The sequence below is a fragment of the Cherax quadricarinatus genome, chromosome 5, assembly GCF_038502225.1.
Source record: "Cherax quadricarinatus isolate ZL_2023a chromosome 5, ASM3850222v1, whole genome shotgun sequence".
NCBI classification, from domain to species: Eukaryota; Metazoa; Arthropoda; class Malacostraca; order Decapoda; family Parastacidae; genus Cherax; species Cherax quadricarinatus.
This window is the reverse complement of record NC_091296.1, coordinates 53,868,049-53,888,976: the sequence shown is the minus strand read 5'-3', so window position 1 is coordinate 53,888,976 and position 20,928 is coordinate 53,868,049. Positions and strand designations below refer to the sequence as shown.

Sequence of the window (20,928 nt, the reverse complement as noted above, 5' to 3'; positions counted from 1 at the left end):
ATTATTGTTGTGTACATTTATGTACTATTCACTTGCCTCTCCCCAGATGTGTAAGTTATTGTTGTGTACATGTATGTACTATAGACCTACCTTTCACCAGGTGTGTCTGCGCCACGTACAAGAGGGGCAGATGGGTTCCCTCTTCCCAATGTACGTCACGTCTCCAACACCATCATTCCAGACTTCGACATACCGGATCAAACGTTCACGTTGTCTGTGATGCAGTGGGCACAGTTCACAGACCACGACATTGCTCATGTTCCCTTCCCTCACATGGGTGAGTTGAATTATATGGGTGAGGGTATTATAAGTTTCTGAGGGTATTGTATGTTTTCGAGGGTACTGTGTTTCTAAGGGTATTGTGTGTTCTTGAGGGTAACTTATGCTTCTGAGGGTATTGTATTTTTCTGAGGGTATTATCCACACTGGAGTCAATTTCTGTGAAAATATTTACATACTGACACATGCTTGATGTTAAGAAAATAATGAAATGGTATAAGAAAATTACATCTAAATGAAGGTTTTATTACGTAGCGAACACGTCCATGACGACCTGATCTGTCCGGGACGTGACGGAGACACGTCTTGGCACATGGTAGTATGAACTTTGTCTTCAAACAATTTACTTTTATTTTTACATCGTGTGTTCATAAACTTAGAATCAATTCTTTAATTGTTATTGTATAATTTCAACATTTTTGTTGGAATTTTGTGGATAAATTTTCACTCATTTGTGGTAAGTGGCCAAGATCAAAGTGGCAACACTGCTTCTTACTACTTCCTAGTTCTTCCTAGTCTTTCCTGGTCCTTCATAGGTCTTGCTCCCAGTATGGAGATAAATGGTATCAAATATCGACACGATGGAAAAATAAACAGAAATGCAGTATAATGTGATCCTTTATTGACAACTTTACGCCCACACAGAATTGTTTGAGACTTTATCAAGACACAAATAGATCTGACTTAATAAAGTCCACTGTGCGGGCAAAACATTGTCAACAAAGAATCACATCATACTGCATTTGTGTTTATAGTTCCACTGGTCCCAGTATGATGTCTCAAAGGCCATTTTCACTCCCTGGTTAATGTTTACCTTCCCTCAGAGAGCGGGGAGGGGATCCAGTGCTGCATGAATGGTCGACCTGTGACAGGTCCTCTCCGTCACCCTCGATGCTGGCCCATCGATACTGCAGGAGATCCCTTCTTTGGTCCTCAGGGCGGCGGCTGCATGAACTTCGTCAGGAGTATGGTGGCTGTCGGTGCTGGCTCCGACTGCACCTTCGGCTATGCCGAGCAGGTAGGTCATGTCCAAGAGGGGATTACCAATATATATATTCTCCTCGTGATGGCATATTTTGTGGTCTCGCGATGAATGGATGGAGGATGGTTACCGATTCAAATTATTATTATTATTATTATTATTATTATTATTATTATTATTATTATTATTATTATTATTATTAGTAGTAGTAGTAGTAGTAGTAGTAGTAGTAGTAGTAGTAGTAGTAGTTGCAAAGTTACAGTTCTCTAAAAATAGTAAAAATTTCAATACGTGCGAGGTTTATGCAACAAGTCTGACATCACAAATAAATACATGCCAAGCTAGATAATAACACATACGAATACGTGGATCATAGGTAATATCTCTGCTGTATATTAATGGCATAGCTACATATATATAATGATACGATAAACTATTATATATATGTATAATTGCTAGTCTATGAAATTGTTAAATGTGCCAACATATCGAGCTATAAAATATTATTTGTGATAGTCCCAAATTCTGGTGTTTGAAATTCTTTAGTAATATATCAATCAGCTGACCTCTATAAGTTAAATACTCTTTAGTTAAGGAAACCAAGATGGCGATGCTGGGGAGGAGATTGTTTGTATTAATGACTCACTCTCGGTGCCAAAAATCATTGACATCACTTTGTGTCTGACTGTTTAAACAACAGTGGCCCCTTCACTAGACTCAGAATTTCGAAAAGCTTCAGTACTTGTACTGTGAAGGAAGGGTTGGGATACTGCAGATTGGAAGGACATCTGAACTGCAATGTAGGCACGCCTCTGGCAAGACGGTCACGGAGTGAGTAATGGGGAAATGTCTCTTCTCTTTCGGGTCACTTTCCCTCGAAGGGAGACGACCTGTGTGAAAAAAATTCACTTTGCTTGGACGGGGGAGTGTGAGACTGTGACTCAGGATACCAGGTTTTGTACTAAAGTATTTATGTAGAAATAAAGAGTATAAATTGTTTCCACTTAAAATAATATCATCAATGTGTTCATAAGAAAACGCTAAATTCTCATGGATAATACACCTTTTCAATGAAAAACATAAATGAATAGATATTTGAAAACTATGAAGAAGCTGTTCGTTAGCTATATAATTGGAAAACACATATAACAGGATGGATAGGGAAGGTTATTAAAAATTGATGATGAATTAGACACACGAACAACATCTTTGTAGACGTTTCCCTGTCCATTGGCTTTATCAGTACAGTACTTGGACATAGTGTGAAGACTGTAGAAATATATACAGAAGACAGTAGAAGGCGAGGTAATCAGTCCCACAGCCTATGAGCAGGTGATGTGCACTGTGGTCTTGAAGAATCTGAAGCACAGGCAAGAAAATTGGCTTTTATATAATGGGATCAGATGAGGTGCAGCAGACGAAGGTATTGTCACTGGTAGGCGGAAATCCCCAGTGGTGGCAGGTCATACCCAGGAGCTGGACCAGAAGTTAGCAAGTACGTTTAAAATATATTCCTTCTCTCGTAAACTGTGTTTAGGAAAGAAGGTATATATATTTTCCTGTAAAAGTGGGTCCTAGACAAGCATGTGTGATGTTACTGTGATTGTTTAAGATGCTCATGGAAAGGACTGCAGAAGAAGTTAATTCTGGAGTGTTAGGGAGAGTGCGGTCTTAAAAGATAATGAATACGACATTCACACACCTGCTGTTTACAGGTGAGTCCGTGATATTGGAAGATTCGGAAGACCATTATTATATTCGTGAAGAAGCACTAAACCCGTAATCATACAAAGCCTTGGGAATGAGAGGGAGTCAGGTCTGATTCGAGGAAGGGGCTCGTATCTCTACAGTATTTCATTAGCTCAAGATCTTCCCCCATAATCCAGCCGCCCTTAAAGATATTCGGAGAGTAATTGCACAACTGAAAGGTAAACAGTCTTCTTATAACTTCTTCCTCTTGACAGCTCAACCAGTTGACTCACTGGTTAGACGCTTCGACAGTCTACGGTTCCGAGGAAGAGGAGCAACGAGCCTTAAGAGAGTTCAGAAACGGTCTACTCAAGACTTCTGGGAACAACCTCCTGCCAATCAACCCTAATCAAGGTGGACTCTGCGAGGGCAGAAACAAAGGTGTACTATGCTACCTGGCAGGTCGGTGTACAGTGAATTTTCCCCTCACTTGAACTGGAACTAGCAGTTCATTACAAAGGTGGGTGTTAATCATGCAAGATTGGTGGAAAGTCACAGAGGTGTGGTGGTTATTCATGCAGTCGGAGGAGCAACTACATTGTACAATACCACTACTAACTTAGCTTAACTGAATAATTCTGCAACCAGGGTACTTTCATTTTACAATACATTGCAAATGCTAGGGAACGTTCACCATACAATACCACTGTATAATACACCTGTACAATACCACCATTAGGGAAACACCACTATAAAATATTACAAGTAAGGTCATACTGCAATAAACCTACAATTTTGTTACTGTGTGAACATAGGTGACTCACGAGTGAATGAGCAGCCTGGTCTGACAGCCATCCACACTCTGTGGGTGAGGCAACACAACCGTGTGGCCAGGGACCTGCAGAACCTCAACCCCCACTGGTCAGACGAGGCAGTGTTCCAGGAGACTCGCAGGATCATCATTGCTCAGATCCAGCATATAACTTTCAACGAATGGCTCCCTATCATCGTGGGTGAGTGCTGTGTTAATGAATGGCTCTTTATTGTGAGTGCTGTGTTAATGAATGGCTCTTTATTGTGAGTGCTGTGTTAATGAATGGCTCTTTATTGTGAGTGCTGTATTAATGAATGGCTCTTTATTGTGAGTGCTGTGTTAATGAGTGGCTCTTTATTGTGATTGCTGTGTTAACGAATGGCTCCTTATCATCGTATAAACATATCTCTGCCTAGACTGTTTACCCTCCACCATAATGTATGTAAACAAATGCAACACTGTTGTTGCGCTCCTCTTTCTTCTTAACATATTAAATGTTTTTCTAACTCCAGAAAATGTTGTATATTAATAATTTTCTATTGTGGGAACATCACTCACATATATACATCAGGCACAGTCTTTTTATCCCCCTGGATGCTGCTGTTAACGTCTGTTCTCGAGGTGTGTGAATATACTCTCCTGAGTTTACGGGTGCTGACCTCCCGTTCTTCAACACGCTTCATAAATTTTCTTTGCCTGGCATGATCTGTCTTGTCATTTCGTGTTTACTTCATATATTCTGCTTGTTCACTATTGTTGACTTCCTAATGTTTCTCGAAATTATTGGGGAATTTAATTTCCATGTTCTAGCATCACAAATGCCTGACTAAATAGCAGAAAAATTTCCTCTTTCATCAAAATTTGCTGTTTCTTATAGCCCTCGACTTAAAATAAATATAGAAATAATCTGGGTATAAAATAATGTACTAAAAAGTGTTCTGAGTTAATTTCGACTATAATATTTGTAATATGACAATGAATTATTCCCAGTGCCAGATTATAAAGATAAGTAAAATTTTATAATGACAGTGAATTATTTATACTGGAAGACATGTGAAGTCAAGTGAAGCTTTGGAATCTTTCAGACTTTTTCTGAAAACCTCAGTGACAATAGTGCATCACCTCAGATGAACATTTATTTTTAACACACTGGCCGCATCCCACCAAGGCAGGGTGACCTAAAAATAAAAACGAAAGTTTTTCTTTTTAAGTTTAATAATTTATACAGGAGAAGAGGTTAATAGTCCCTTGATCCCGGCATTTTAGTCGCCTCTTACGACACGCATGGCTTACGCAAGAAGAAATTAACAAATATATAACATGAATATAACCAGTGTATAACAAATGTACAAAAATATAACAAAATTGTACAATAAATTCTTTGTAACTGGCAGGGGACAGCTTCATGCGTTCGTTCGGCATCAACACCATCCCGTCAGGCTACAGCTTCGATTATATTCCAAACTTCAACCCAAGTATGAATAATGAGTTTTCCACGGCTGCCTTCAGGTTCGGACACACCCTGGTGCAGGGTACCATGAGGTTAGTTCATACCGTGGTGCAGGGTACCATGAGGTTAGTTCATACCGTGGTGCAGGGTACCATGAGGTTAGTTCATACCCTGGTGCAGGGTACCATGAGGTTAGTTCATACCGTGGTGCAGGGTACCATGAGGTTAGTTCATACCGTGGTGCAGGGTACCATGAGGTTAGTTCATACCCTGGTGCAGGGTACCATGAGGTTAGTTCATACCGTGGTGCAGGGTACCATGAGGTTAGTTCATACCGTGGTGCAGGGTACCATGAGGTTAGTTCATACCCTGGTGCAGGGTACCATGAGGTTAGTTCATACCGTGGTGCAGGGTACCATGAGGTTAGTTCATACCCTGGTGCAGGGTACCATGAGGTTAGTTCATACCGTGGTGCAGGGTACCATGAGGTTAGTTCATACCGTGGTGCAGGGTACCATGAGGTTAGTTCATACCCTGGTGCAGGGTACCATGAGGTTAGTTCATACCGTGGTGCAGGGTACCATGAGGTTAGTTCATACCGTGGTGCAGGGTACCCTGAGGTTAGTTCATACCCTGGTACAGGGTACCATGAGGTTAGTTCATACCCTGGTGCAGGGTACCATGAGGTTAGTTCATACCGTGGTGCAGGGTACCATGAGGTTAGTTCATACCCTGGTGCAGGGTACCATGAGGTTAGTTCATACCCTGGTGCAGGGTACCATGAGGTTAGTTCACACCCTGGTGCAGGGTACCATGAGGTTAGTTCATACCATGGTGCAGGGTACCATGAGGTTAGTTCATACCCTGGTACAGGGTACCATGAGGTTAGTTCATACCCTGGTGCAGGGTACCATGAGGTTAGTTCATACCCTGGTGCAGGGTACCATGAGGTTAGTTCATACCCTGGTGCAGAGTACCATGAGGTTAGTTCATACCCTGGTGCAGGGTACCATGAGGTTAGTTCACACCCTGGTGCAGGGTACCATGAGGTTAGTTCATACCGTGGTGCAGGGTACCATGAGGTTAGTTCATACCCTGGTGCAGGGTACCATGAGGTTAGTTCATACCCTGGTGCAGGGTACCATGAGGTTAGTTCATACCGTGGTGCAGGGTACCATAAGGTTAGTTCATACCCTGGTGCAGGGTACCATGAGGTTAGTTCATACCCTGGTGCAGGGTACCATGAGGTTAGTTCATACCCTGGTGCAGGGTACCATGAGGTTAGTTCATACCCTGGTGCAGGGTACCATGAGGTTAGTTCATACCCTGGTGCAGGGTACCATGAGGTTAGTTCATACCCTGGTGCAGGGTACCATGAGGTTAGTTCATACCCTGGTGCAGGGTACCATGAGGTTAGTTCATACCCTGGTGCAGGGTACCATGAGGTTAGTTCATACCCTGGTGCAGGGTACCATGAGGTTAGTTCATACCCTGGTGCAGGGTACCATGAGGTTAGTTCATACCCTGGTGCAGGGTACCATGAGGTTAGTTCATACCCTGGTGCAGGGTACCATGAGGTTAGTTCATACCGTGGTGCAGGGTACCATGAGGTTAGTTCATACCCTGGTGCAGGGTACCATGAGGTTAGTTCATACCCTGGTGCAGGGTACCATGAGGTTAGTTCATACCCTGGTGCAGGGTACCATGAGGTTAGTTCATACCCTGGTGCAGGGTACCATGAGGTTAGTTCATACCCTGGTGCAGGGTACCATGAGGTTAGTTCATACCCTGGTGCAGGGTACCATGAGGTTAGTTCATACCCTGGTGCAGGGTACCATGAGGTTAGTTCATACCCTGGTGCAGGGTACCATGAGGTTAGTTTCATACCGTGGTGCAGGGTACCATGAGGTTAGTTCATACCCTGGTGCAGGGGTACCATGAGGTTAGTTCATACCCTGGTGCAGGGTACCATGAGGTTAGTTTCATACCCTGGTGCAGGGTACCATGAGGTTAGTTCATACCGTGGTGCAGGGTACCATGAGGTTAGTTCATACCCTGGTGCAGGGTACCATGAGGTTAGTTCATACCCTGGTGCAGGGTACCATGAGGTTAGTTCATACCCTGGTGCAGGGTACCATGAGGTTAGTTCATACCCTGGTGCAGGGTACCATGAGGTTAGTTCATACCCTGGTGCAGGGTACCATGAGGTTAGTTCATACCTGTGTTTGTAAGTTACTGCACCATTATCACATCTTAAGAAAAACATTCTTAGTTTTCATTATATTCGTCATTTGTCATAGTAACCTTAAGCCCTCCAGAAAATACAGCCTTTTTTTTAAAAAAAAAGTGTCACCAGCCCCAAAGATATTACCCATTCTTATTTACTTTTTATATAAGTTATTCGAGTAGATTAACGCAAATGTTTAGTGTATAGTTTGCTTAATATTTTTTCTTGGTGTATAACCAAAGAACCTTACCGAGAATCACGATGCTGTCCTGAAATCTAAATTAACCACAAACATATCAGTATTATTATTATTATTATAATCAAAAAGAAGCGCTAATCCACAAGGAGAAAACATATCAGTAGGTGTGATCTTACCTTCATCTCTCTCCCATCGACTCACTCTTGCACAAGATCCTCGGTTCATTATTTTCCATGCTAACATCTTCAGTGAGTTTATCTGTAATGTAACATAAACAGTCACTTGATGAGCTGAGGTCATGTTACATGTCAGAGAGTTGAGCAGCAAGATATGTTTCACCACAATGGTGGATGACATGAGGTGTAAGAAGAGTGAGAGATGGAATACTTAGTAGATAATGAATGTGAATACATTCATTTAAGAATGCATGAATATATTATATAGGTAAACAAATGTATATATAAAAGATATCAATACATACAAATAAAATAGATAAAATCGTTTTTTCTCCATTAACTCATTCATGTATTTCACTTAATAATTTTTTTCGCTTGAGTTTGTACTTGTACATTTTTTCCTGTCTTGTGCTTAGCAGTCGGATGATCGAACCTTAATTTTTCCTTGTGTTAAAGTCACATGGGGTTACATCTTAAGCAGGTTTAATAATACATCTGGTGGGTGGTAGTTTGTTTTCAGCGTCGGGGGGAGTGAGCTCAGTGAGGATGAGGGATCACTTCAACTCTCCTCATCTCATCCAGTCTCATGGTCTTTTGGATGACATTGTCAGAAGCTTCACTCAGCTTCCCATACAGAGCTTCGACCCCTTCGTTACTCAGGAGCTCTCCAATCACTTGTTCCAGGTGAGCATCTCTCTTTAGTTTCTTTATGTTGATCTGAATGTTTACCCCTGATGTTGACGTGAATGTTTGTTCTTGAGGTTTACCTGAATGTTTGTTTCTGAGTCTGGCTTAAATATTAGTCTGTTCTTTATGATGATCTCAAAGATTCTCCCATTTATATACTTTTTCCAGTCTGAGCTGTTGATTTTAGCATTTCATCCAGCCGAATACTATGTCATCCTGTCTAGTTTGTAACCATCTCTCCAGCCTCTGAGACTTACCAAAGCCGTCTCTCCTTCCTCAGATATAAAGACATCTCTCCTTCCCTTCAACAGATGGTAAGCCATCTGTCTCTCTCTCTTTCTCCTTTCAACAGATGTAAAGTCATCCTGCCCTCCTTCCAATTAAGAAAAGCTATCTTTCTCTCTCCCTCCAACAGATGATAAACCATCTCTCCCTCCAACAGATGATAAACCATCTCTCCCTCCAACCGATGATAAACCATCTCTCCCTCCAACAGATGATAAACCATCTCTCCCTCCAACCGATGATAAACCATCTCTCCCTCCAACCGATGATAAACCATCTCTCCCTCCAACCGATGATAAACCATGTCTCCCTCTAACAGACGTAAAACAATCTCTCCCTCCAACAGACTCCCAAGTTCAACTTCGGCATGGATCTTATGAGTTTGAACCTGCACAGGGGCCGCGACCACGGCATTGCCACTTACAACGATATAAGACACATTTGTGGTCTACCTCGTGCCCAGTCCTTCAAGGACCTACTTGACCAGATCAGTCCTGAGGTAAGTCCTGTCTAGTGCTTGATGGACCTCCTAACCAGAGCAACCCAAAGAAAGTCCTACTCAAGTTCTTCAGAGACATTAACCAGATCATCCCAGAGCTAATTATAATTATAATGAGGAGAAGTGCCTAACTTATAGGAGTCATACAGCATGTAGGAAAAAGGAAGCAAGCAGGATCGAACTCAAGAAGGGAAGGATAGGTTAACTTCACTTAATGAAGGGTCCTTCACTGGGGTGAATTATTATTATAATCAAGGGGAAGCGCTAAACCCGGAGGATTATACAGCGCCTGGGGGGGGGGGGGGTGTAAGGCATTCAGGCTTAATTCGGGGAACTGGAGCACAGATCCAATTTCCTAAATCAAGAGCCCCTCACCAACATCAAGGAACCTTCCTTGAGGGGTCACTGAGGTGAAACCCTCAGCTAAGCTCTGCCTAGTTCTTCACTACAGTCTTGATATTAGTTCTCTCTGAGCACCGTCCCAGAGGATAATTTATAGTATATTCGTATGCTGCCTCTCGTTAGGCAAAAAAAAAAAAAAAAAAAAAAAAGCTACTGTAATACGCTCATCATTTTTTTTCTTACTTGTTGGAGTTAAGGAATCTTCTCCATCTCCTTTCCAATATCTTTGATTTTTTTTGTACTGACCACATCTTCTCTTTTCCTACTATTAAACAACTATGATACTATTTTGGCTTTTCTCTGGATATTTCATATTACTAGTAGACATTGTAGCCTGTGAAACACTACCCTAAAATACTAATAACTTAAAATAAAATTTTTAATGGGGTGGACTGGTAAGCCAGCTGAAGGCCTCGATCAGATAACCAAAAGCTCCAATGGTGGGTCATCATCTGAGTAAGACCCGCGTCAGAAAACACTTGTCCTGTTTCCTGACGAACCTTTCCCAACCTAACTGCCCTAAAAATTTGCTCCAGTATCGGTCAAACATATTTTTTGCAATGAAATATAGAAGCAGTTGCAGACGGCATTGCTTAGCTCTCCTGCACATTCTCCTGGACCCAGACCGACATCTTGTCTTAACCTATCGCTCAGCTGTTGTCTGAAATTAATTTATTCTTATAATAATAATAAACTCGATATCTTAAACTCCATGATACAACTTATACAGACCATAGCTGACAACAGTGACGTACTATATAGAAGCCCCTGGTTATGCAGAGTATTTCGGGCAACCCGGGTTAATCTTGTCCCCCAGGATGCGACCCATACCAGGCGACTAACACCCAGGTATCTACTTGCTGCTAGGTGAACGGGGCAGTTGATGAGAGGAAACACGCCAGAATGTTTCCACCCGTACAGGGGATTGAACCACACTGAGCTCATTGCGCTACCAACTTCTAGTTGTTCTGTCTCAGTTGACTAATATCAGTTTTAATGTATCGTAATGAGAAATCTTTACTCCTGTAAACAATATTGCTTAATATTTACAATTATGAGTTTTTCTGTACTATATTAAAATATTTCCTTCTGTAAACAGTCCCTTACTATTTACCATCTCATATATACCCTTTGTGTGACTCGCATGGGTTTAGTGCTTCATGTAATTCTACATCCTATTCTACTTTATATCTGAGCTATTTTTTAGTTTCAGACATTATATCTGGTTATTATTTACTTATATCTTACTCTGTATTTTGATTTAATTTTTTTGTAAGGCTTTTCAGTCAAGTTTATGTCTTCAGTTTTCATTTTCTTAATTTCTCTGACTTTTATTTGCAATTATTACATTTAATAGGCCAGGCGTTTCCATTTATTTTTTACATATTTGTTTATTCTCTCTGCTGCTATTTTCCCATCATGTTGAGACTTATGTAAAGTATTTTATGATCGTTATGGTTTGTCTTCCCTTCTCTTTTATTCCATTTATTTGTAAAGAGTTTTTTTCTGTCTCGATACAGCCAAACTTAACAAGTTTTGTCTTCAATAACAGCTTTCTCTATTAGCTTTTTTTTTTTTGGGGGATATTTGCAGACCAGTTTTGATCACTGTGCTCAGAGTGTTTATTTTTGTTTTCTTTATTTAACTAATTCCGTAATGTTTCTTCTCAGTTTTATGGCTGATTTATTAGTTTTTTGTATTTCTGCCTTTTTTTAATATTCATAGGTGAGTATTTCTGTGCACACACAGATACGGGACCATGAGATAGAGCTCTTAACGAGAAACTTAAATGTTGTTCAGTTAGAAATAACTGGTAATGATGACACCTTATTCATAATGATTGTAGCAATTTTTAATGTTAAAAACAACTAAACGGTTCTAGTAATTGTTAGACTCGTAAAAACATAAGAACATGAGAAAGAAGGAACACTGCCGTAGCCCTGTTGGCCTACACTGGGCAAGTCCTTCACAAATCCAAACCACTAACAGAATATTTGCTCAACCCTCTTTAATTCTACGCTGATAAGCTCTGATATATTCACTAACTCATGTGCAAGTCTCACTCAAATTCAACCCCTCTCACTCATGTATTTATCTAGCCTAATTTTGAACAACTCAGGAAGAGGAGAGAATTGGAACCCATGGCAAGCCTGACTTACAACTACCATGCCAGGACTCTGACCACTCAACTATACCAGTCTGCTAGATTTAAGAAGTTAATTTAACGTCTTTATTGTACACCCCATACCCATCCTGTGGGCGGTAGTTAAAGGATTACAAAGGTACATAATGGGTCCAGGGACTGGACCGCAAAGTTTTGATAGCTAAACACGGACCGAAACGTCAGCATAAGTTTCCTCTCCTAAGTACTGGTTATTTGTGATTTGTTTCAACTACAGTATTGTATTTTTTTATTCCATAAGACTACCTTGCTATTGGCTCACGTCTTATCCGTTTACTGGACGGTTTTAATGACAGAGTTAATCTTAGGTCTCTCCTGTAGGTGGTAGAGAGACTCGCCAGCATGTACAGAAGCGTTGATGACATAGACTTCTTCGTGGGGGGACTGGCCGAGCGCTCGGTCTCTGGTGGTCTCCTGGGCTGGACTTTCCTTTGCGTCGTGGGAGACCAGTTTGCCAGACTCAAGAAGGGAGATCGATTCTTCTACGACCTTGGAGGACAGCCAGGCTCCTTCACTGAACGTAAGTTTGTTGTAGTGTAGTGAACAATGTGCATTCTTCCCACAAAATGAGCTTAATTTCTGTATTTTTATGCGCTACTTTTTACTCATTTTTTTTTTCTCTCAGTATTCTCTGTCATCAATTCCCAGCACTGGCTGCCAATTCTCATTACAGGTCACCAATTCCCAGCACTGGCTACCAATTCTCAATACAGGTCACCAGTTCCCAGCACTGGCTACCAATTCTCCTTACAGGTCACCAGTTCCCAGCACTGGCTGCCAAATCACAATGCACATCACCAGTCACTTGGTATTTTCTTGTAGTTTGTTGACCTGGAGATAAAAATATACAAAAAAATATCTATGAGGGCTGACAGACAAAAAGAGTGAAGACTAATGAGACTGACCGATAGAGGTAGCTTGAAAGGAAGAGACCTAGGACCATAGATGGAGAGGAAAGAGGAAGTGAGCTATCGAGAAGTCATGAAATAATCCTTTAGTTTGAAGGTGGTTAGGATATGGAATGATCTGGGTAAAACACATATTTCATACTCTTTTTTAAGTGTGGGTACAACAGGCCCCATAAAGCCAGGAAAGATAAAGAGATTGGTAGTGAGTAATTGAGAGAGAGGTAAAATTTCGAAATTTAGTTCTGTAACCCCAACTTTGTAAATGCTTGCACACGCACGCACACTTGTGCGCACACACACATACACAGGCCAGGAGCTGTTACTCGACACCTGCAACCACAAATAGGTGAGCGCACACACACACACACACACCCCTCCCTCAAACACCCCACCTCCACCCTTTCCCACCCCCACTACCAGTAAGTCTTGTGGTTGTCTTGCAGCTCAGCTTGAGGAGATCCGTCGCACATCATGGGCCAGGATCATCTGTGACAATGCTAATGTAGAGGCAGTTCAGCCTCTCGCCTTCAGGCAGACCAACATCAGAATGTGAGTTGATGCCTCTGTAAATGTTCACAGTCAACACCGGTACTAGATGTCAAGTATACATAATATGTACACTGAGTGTTCATCAGTGCCCTATGAGAGGGTTAGTACATTGTCCTTTGGCCGGTTCGCTGTACATTTACCAGCGCATTGCGGTTTCTCCAGTGCACTGTTTGTGCACTGCGCACCTGTTAGTATACTATGGGTTCACTACACGACTGTATCTTGTGTCAGGACACATTATAAATGGTGTGAGTTGAAGCTTGCAGCTCAACATCAATACATCATTTCTCTAAAATCAGTTAAATTATTATTATTTTATTTAGGGGAAAACGCTAAACCTGTGCTAATGAGCAAACATTAAATATTAACTGTGAAAGGCTGTTGAAGACTCATAACTCTTCAGTGTACATCTTGTAATTATACATACATGTTATACAGTTTTGTCTTGTTTATTATCATTCACTCTGTCAGCTCTACTTTTTAAATATTAATAATTTCTATTTTATAGTTTTTCTTTTTATCTAATTTTTTCTGCCTTCAGTTACTTTTTTTTTTACTTGTATAAATTTTCCTTCAGTGGAGTGTGTCTTGTTGGCTCGTCCATTCCATAAGTTCAAGATCATAATAATAACAATCTTTGTAAAAATTATAATTTGCATTGTTGTTTATCTCAAAAGTATCCATATCTAGGGTAATTATTAATACCTTTGTCTGTATGTGTGTATGCAGCAACCAGCCAGTGTCGTGTCAAGGTCCCAACATCCCACGACCAAACTGGGCCCAGTGGCTGGGAGAGAGGCCGGCAGCCTAACATCAACTATTATCTTCAAGATGTGTTATGTGTGGTCACAATCTTAGCCAAGTAGACGATGTCAAGTAAGAAAATGATGAAGAAAGACGAAACTATCATATCTACAGAGAGAAAATCTTTTTTTTACACATTTTTTTTAAAGTATATTGATTATACTTTACATACCTGGTAATTTTTAAATTTCATTTGTATAACTGGTAGATGTCCTGTTTTTAGTAACTGTACTTGTCCAGTTTGTCATTTAATTTCATAATAATAATATTAATAATAAAATTGCTATTATTACAGTAAATATTTATATTTTTGGATGTCTAATAATTTCACTTACATTCAGAAATATTATTTTAGTAATGCTTACAGGGGTAAGATACATTTTATAATTACTAAGATCTATAATACACCAAACGTCAAGTTTACTCTCTAAGTAACACTGAACAGAGGTGTACAGCAGCATACTATTGACGGTACTGTAGAAAAGACTCGGTTACAGAACAGGTCTTTATTGGGACAATGTTTTGCTCTGTATAGAGCTTAATCAAGTCACATAAAGCTCTACACAGTGTGAATTGTAGAAATGAACGCTTGCTCTGCATTTGTATGTCACTAAATGTCAAATGTTCTTTGGAATGGAAGATTTATATGTAACAAGAATATTTCAGTGATGTTAGCATAAGTTTTTGGTTAAAATTCCTACAATGTCGCCCTGGTCCAGTGTGTCTTCTTTTCAAAGTCGATAATTTTTTCCATGTGTATACAAGAGGGCCCCGCTTTACAGTGCCTTATTTTACAGCGTTTCGTTAATACAGCGGCTTTCTGTTATACCCATTCTTCATCTGTTCAGGTTTCCTACAGTAAGTATATTCACCACTCACTATAAGCTAAGGTCTAAAATATCTTAAGGTAAGTAATGTATCCTAGGTAGTAGGTATGTAGACAGCAACAACCCAGGGAGGTACTACCATCCTGTGGTAGTAGGTTGGTAGACAGCATCCACCCAGGGAGGTACTACCGTCCTGTGGTAATAGGTTGGTAGACAGCATCCACCCAGGGAGGTACTACCGTCCTGTGGTAGTAGGTTGGTAGACAGCATCCACCCAGGGAGGTACTACCGTCCTGTGGTAGTAGGACTGGTAGACAGCATCCACCCAGGGAGGTACTACCGTCCTGTGGTAGTAGGTTGGTAGACAGCAACCACCCAGGGAGGTACTACCGTCCTGTGGTAGTAGGTTGGTAAACAGCAACACCCAGGGAGGTACTACCGTCCTGACAAGTACGTGTAAAACGAAAGCCTGTAATTGTTTTACATAATGGTAGGATTGCTGGTGTCCATTTTTCGTCTCATAAACATGCAAGGTTTCAGGTACGTCTTGCTACTTCTACTTGCACTTAGGTCACACTACACATACATGTACAAGCATATATATACACACCCCTCTGGGTTTTCTTCTATTTTCTTACTAGTTCTTGTTCTTGTTTATTTCCTCTTATCTCCATAGGAAAGTGGAACAGAATTCTTCCTCCGTAAGCTATGAGTGTTGTAAGAGGCGACTAAACTGCCAGGAGCAAGGGGCTAGTAACCTATTCTCCTGTAAAAATTACTAAATTTTAAAAGAGAAACTTTCGTTTTTCTTTTTGGGCCACCCTGCCTCGGTGGGAAGCGGCCGATTTGTTGAAAGAAGATATATATATATATATATATATATATATATTATTTCCTCTTATTTCCATGGGAAAGTGGAAAAGAATTCTCCCTACATAAGCCATGCGTGTCGTAAGAGGCAATTACAATGCCGGGCTAGTAACCCCTTCTACTGTATAAATTAATAAATTTAAAAAGAAAATCTTTTGTCTTTTGTTTTTCTTTTAAGGTCACCCTGCCTCGGTGGGATATGGCCGGGGTGTTGAAAAAAAATGTGAGTACTGCATAAGCATTTTTAAGGCCTAGCATTATTGCTCTTAATATATGACAGTGTGAGGAGTGACACAAAAGAATCACAGAGGCATCACCATACATTCAATTCAAGTTTATTCTCTATAAGGGTTACAATGTGGGGTTTACAGGTTTTGGGTATTGTGTGGTTTACATGTTATAAAATACTAATTACAGAGGGGGCCACTAGGACACCTAGCATGGCTAGGCATTTCGAGAAGACTTAGATTAATTCTTAACATTTAGTTTAGTTTAGCAATGTGAATGCTTTTGTTTTGGCACAATACAAAGTGTCTATATTGGAGTATCATAGGCAAACTTATGACTAGTTAGGATTTATTATTTTAAGATTAAGATTAGTATTTCTGGGTTTACAGTCAGTGGGTGAGTGAGTGTAATTGTGAACCACCAGGTGGTTATCATGTAGTTAGTTGTCGGGGTGGATCAGGGAGATAAGATATTTTCTAACTGTAGTTTTGAAAGTGATGAATGTGTCTGCAGTTCTAGAGTTTTCAGGTAGGGTGTTCCAGATTTTAGGTCCTTTGAAATACTACATTGAATTTTTGTAAAGATTTAGTCGAACACGGGGAATGTCATAGAGATGTTTGTGTCTGGTGTTATGCCTGTGGATCCTGTCACAACTATCAAGAAAGCGTTTTAGGTCAAGGTTAATATTGGAATTTAAGGTCCTGTAGATATAGATTGCACAGTAGTAAGTGTGGATGTTCTGAACAGGGAGTAAGTTTAGATCTATGAAGAGTGGTGGGGGGGTTGTTGCCAGGGATGGGATTTAGTGATTATTCTTACTGTGGGTTTTTGTTGGGTTATTATTGGCTTTAGGTGTGTTGCTGCAGTTGATCCTCAAGCACAGATAGCATAGGTGAGGTACGGATATATAAGTGAATGGTATAGTGTGAGAAATGCAGTTTGCGGTACGTAGTATCGTATCTTGGAGAGGATCCCCACCGTTTTGGATGCTTTTTTTTTTGTTATGTGTTGGATATGGGTGCTGAAATTTAGGTTGTTGTCGAGGTACAGGCCAAGGAATTTGCCCTCATTATGTCTGGCACTCATGGAAACCAGGCTCACAGGAATGATAACAGACACCATAGAGGGGGTGGAGGAGTTGCACTCTCTTAGAGTGCATTTGTGGATGACAGAGAATCAGTTACGATTAAAGTTATGGCTGTAGGAGATAATGAAAGGCAGAGTACTCAGCTGTGTTTGCTCTCGCTTCGCCTCTGGTAACAACAACAACAACAACAACAACCACTGCTCACAGCTATAAACACCGTATAACCCTCCTTTTCTAAATTACATTATATCATCACCACAGGTGGTATCGTTACAATACAAAGATTATATCATCATCCAAACTATTGATAAATCCAACCTATCTGAAGGTTTAACTACTCTTTTGAAACGCCTGAGATATGGAGAGTTGGCACTGTCGTGAGGTGCAGCCTCTCCTCTCACACTGTCGTGAGGTGCAGCCTCTCCTCTCACACTGCTGTGTTCATCATCAAACCTTCCGGGAGAGTCTTCCTGCATTCTAACCTGATCCTCAAGTTTATTACCACTAGTATCTGTTGTGTTCCTCTGACCATAAAGGTGTCCTGTTCCTATACTGGCCAGTAATTACCAACACACTCCTTACAGTTTCTGGTACTGTTGGAATCGGTGTTTGCTCTTCGTCACTCCTAAACCTTGGTATTAGTTGATCTGTATGCCTTTTCCATATTAAATTCCCAAAACCTCTAACTTGTACCTTATGATTATTATAATCAAAGAAAGCGCTAAGCCGACAAGGGTCATATAGATCCTAGCCTGTAATACCTCCACAATCTTTCCTTTTACCAAAGGGTCACCTTTCCCAAAATTCCTGACATACACAGCATCATCAACTTGAAATTGTTTATTATCCCCCTGAAGGCATGTTAACCAATGACTTGTCTTCTTTAGCATGACGTTTGACAGCCGCTGCTGTAGCTTTAAAATTCCTATTTAACATCATTTCTGCTGGTGTCTTATTAGTGGATGAACGAACTGTTTTCCCCTGGTTATATAAGAACCTACATAGTCTGGTATTGAGAGAGCCTTTTGTAAATTTGTGTAACCCTTCCTTCACTGTCCGTACTGCCCTCTCTGCCAGACCATTTTATTATGGATGGTGTGGGGCTGGAGTAATATGTTCAGTACTATTCCTAACGAAAAAAGCTTCCAGTTCTTGTGATACAAAATATGCAGCATTATCTGACACAGCTATGTCTGGTAACCGATAATCACAAAAGGATTTCCTCAGCAATTCAGTAGTAACTGTGGATGTCATGGAACTAGTGACGCGTACATCTAAGAATTTTGAAAAGGAATCCACAGTTACCAAAAAATATTTGCCCTCCACTGGGCCTGCATAATATATATGAATTCTAGACCATGGTTTCCAAGTGCTGGGCCAAGGAAGTACAGGTCATGACATTGGCCTAAAATTTTTAAAACAAATAAAAAAATTTTTGGTGACTTTTGCAATACTTTGATCAATGTTTGGCCACCAGACCCACTTCCTAGCTTCTGCTTTCATGGCATTGATACCATTATGGCCAGCATGTAAATGTTCTAATATCTTACAACTCAATTCTACTGGCACTACCACTCCTTCTGTACAATAATACATCCTCTACGGCATATAAACTCATCACTCCCTCATCTGCTGAACTATTTTCTCCATCAAGCACCTTAACTGACTTTGTTCTAGGATATCTCAGTGACTGCTGTTTCATTACTGTCTCCTTGTTGTCACTACGTGATTTTGATACATCCCTAGGAGACACTTTTCAAAATTTCACCCTACACACTCTTCTCAAGTAACCTTTCTTTTGACACTCATTACTGGAAAAATCTTTAAACCTACAGGAACTACTATTATGCATGAACCCACGATGTTTACATTTCACAGCATTAATTACTTCAGGAACAGTGTTATTTTCACTAGCAAATGCCTGTTTTAAGTTTGAAAGTTTTTCAAAAATTTTCGCATATTGCATACTTTGCAAATCTAAATTTTCTGCCACTAAGTTAGGGAAATAAACTTCATGCACCACCGCCACGAATAACTGGTCAGTAAGTAAGTAAGTAAGTTTATTCAGGTATACACAAATACAGTTACATAGAATTATCATACATAGCAGCATATGTGTAGAGAACCTGGGATAACCCAAAAAAGTCAGACAGAGTGACTTATTTCCATTGGGGTCCTTTTACCTTATTATTATAATATAAAGGCCATAATATTTTCTTATTATTCTATAATGAAGATAACATCTTATTATCATACTAAAAAGACTATCTACTACACGAGGGTCATTAAGACTATCTACAATACGAGGGTCATTACTAGGGATAAGGTAAAATTTATACGTGTGTTAGCTAAAAAATAAAAAATCATTCCCCTCCCTTTCTGTAGCTACATTCATCAGACACCTTTTGGCAGTCTTCTTGAACTGGTTTATGCTATAACTGGCTTTGACATGTGCGGGTAGTCTGTTCCATTCCTTTATTGCTGTACAATAAAAGGTGTTTGAAGCCTGGCCAATGACTGTGGGTACTACAAAACTGTGTTCTTTCCCCCTATTACTATGATTGCTTTGGTTCACAACCTTGACAAAACTGACAGCAAGATATTCTGGACACTGTTCGTGAGCAATTTTATAAACATGATTTAGCATCAGTTGTTTTACTCTGTCTTCAACATTCAGCATATCCAACTGCTGTAATTCATCCTGGCCTACATGTTCTCTTGGTCCCAGCCCCAGGATGAATCTTACGATTTTGTTCTGGGTGATTTGCAGTCTATCTTTCAGTTTTTTTTTGTCAAGGCAGAGTACCATGAAGAGCAAGCATAATCCATATGGCATTGTATAAGGGCTAGACATAGGGTCCTGCGAGTCTCAGTAGGTAGACACTGTGCTTGACTATACAGGAACTTCAGTCTGGCATTCGCTTTCTTTACTACACTGTTCCCTATCAATTCTCCTGACATGCATGGGTCAAAGGGGATTCCCAAATATTTTACTGATGAAACCAAAGTGATGGGCTCCCCATTACACTGGACAATAAAATTATTTACCCTTCTCAGTTTATGTTTTGTGCCAAAGAGAATGGCTTCAGTTTTCCCTAGGTGTAATGATAGTTTGTTGTCTACTAACCATTTGCTGCAGGACTCCAGTTCCAGTGTTAAAACATGAGCTATATCTTGTGGGTCTTTACCTGACACTAACAGGGCACTGTCATCTGCATACAGTAGGAGTTTGCACTTGACACTGATAGGCATGTCATTGACATAACAAAATAATAATAAGGGACCCAGAATACTGCCTTGGGGAACTCCACATGCTATCGGCAGGGGTTCTGATTCCGTTTTGTTGATTTTAACAATTATGTTTCCTGTTGCTAAGGTAGGACTTAAACCAGTCTACAGAACCTATACCGATAGCTTGAAGTTTCTTACATAATATATTGTGGTTGACAGTATCGAAGGCCTTTTACAGGTCTAAGGTTACCATACCTATGAGGTATCCCTTTGACATTTCAGTTCTCAGGTAATCCATCAGATTAATTAGGGAGGTGTCGGCTGAGTAAGATCTTCTAAAGCCCGATTGATAGCTATGGAGAGTACAGCGCCCTCTCTAGAATTTTGAATATTATACTGAGTATACTAACAGGCCTATAGTTGCTGACATCAGACCTACTATTTTTCTTGAAGATAGGAGTAACTCTGGCCTCCTTGAACCCTTACGGTACAGTATTAGTGGTGATTGATAGACTTATTATGTGAGCAATAGGGATTGACAGTTCAGAAGCAC

General features: G+C 40.4%; 1 protein-coding gene across 2 annotated transcripts; it reads left to right on the top strand.

Moving 5' to 3' along the window:
* The first annotated feature begins 105 nt into the window (after nucleotides 1-105).
* On the top strand, nucleotides 106-20,696 carry LOC128685124 (chorion peroxidase-like). 2 transcript variants are annotated; one of them, XM_070102112.1, is made up of 10 exons: nucleotides 106-277; nucleotides 1,104-1,297; nucleotides 3,226-3,391; nucleotides 3,766-3,963; nucleotides 5,159-5,306; nucleotides 8,326-8,500; nucleotides 9,135-9,287; nucleotides 12,193-12,391; nucleotides 13,223-13,328; nucleotides 14,058-20,696. In XM_070102112.1, exons 1-10 carry the CDS (start codon nucleotides 220-222, stop codon nucleotides 14,137-14,139), a joined length of 1,479 nt encoding a protein of 492 aa, XP_069958213.1. In that variant the 5' UTR covers nucleotides 106-219; the 3' UTR covers nucleotides 14,140-20,696. The 2 variants fall into 2 exon arrangements, with proteins under 2 accessions (XP_069958213.1, XP_053627623.2); XM_053771648.2 differs by having other exon boundaries at nucleotides 3,226-3,412.
* Nucleotides 20,697-20,928: the final 232 nt, after the last annotated feature.

What these genes read in the sequence shown, in the direction of transcription:
- LOC128685124 (XM_053771648.2), top strand. Translation starts at nt 220, where the DNA reads ATGCAGTGGGCACAGTTCACAGACCACGACATTGCTCATGTTCCCTTC. An exon ending in ATGGCTCCCTATCATCGTGG is followed by an intron (nt 3,964 to 5,158) that starts GTGAGTGCTGTG and finishes TGTAACTGGCAG; the next exon opens with GGGACAGCTTCATGCGTTCG. An exon ending in AGGCAGACCAACATCAGAAT is followed by an intron (nt 13,329 to 14,057) that starts GTGAGTTGATGC and finishes GTGTGTATGCAG; the next exon opens with CAACCAGCCAGTGTCGTGTC.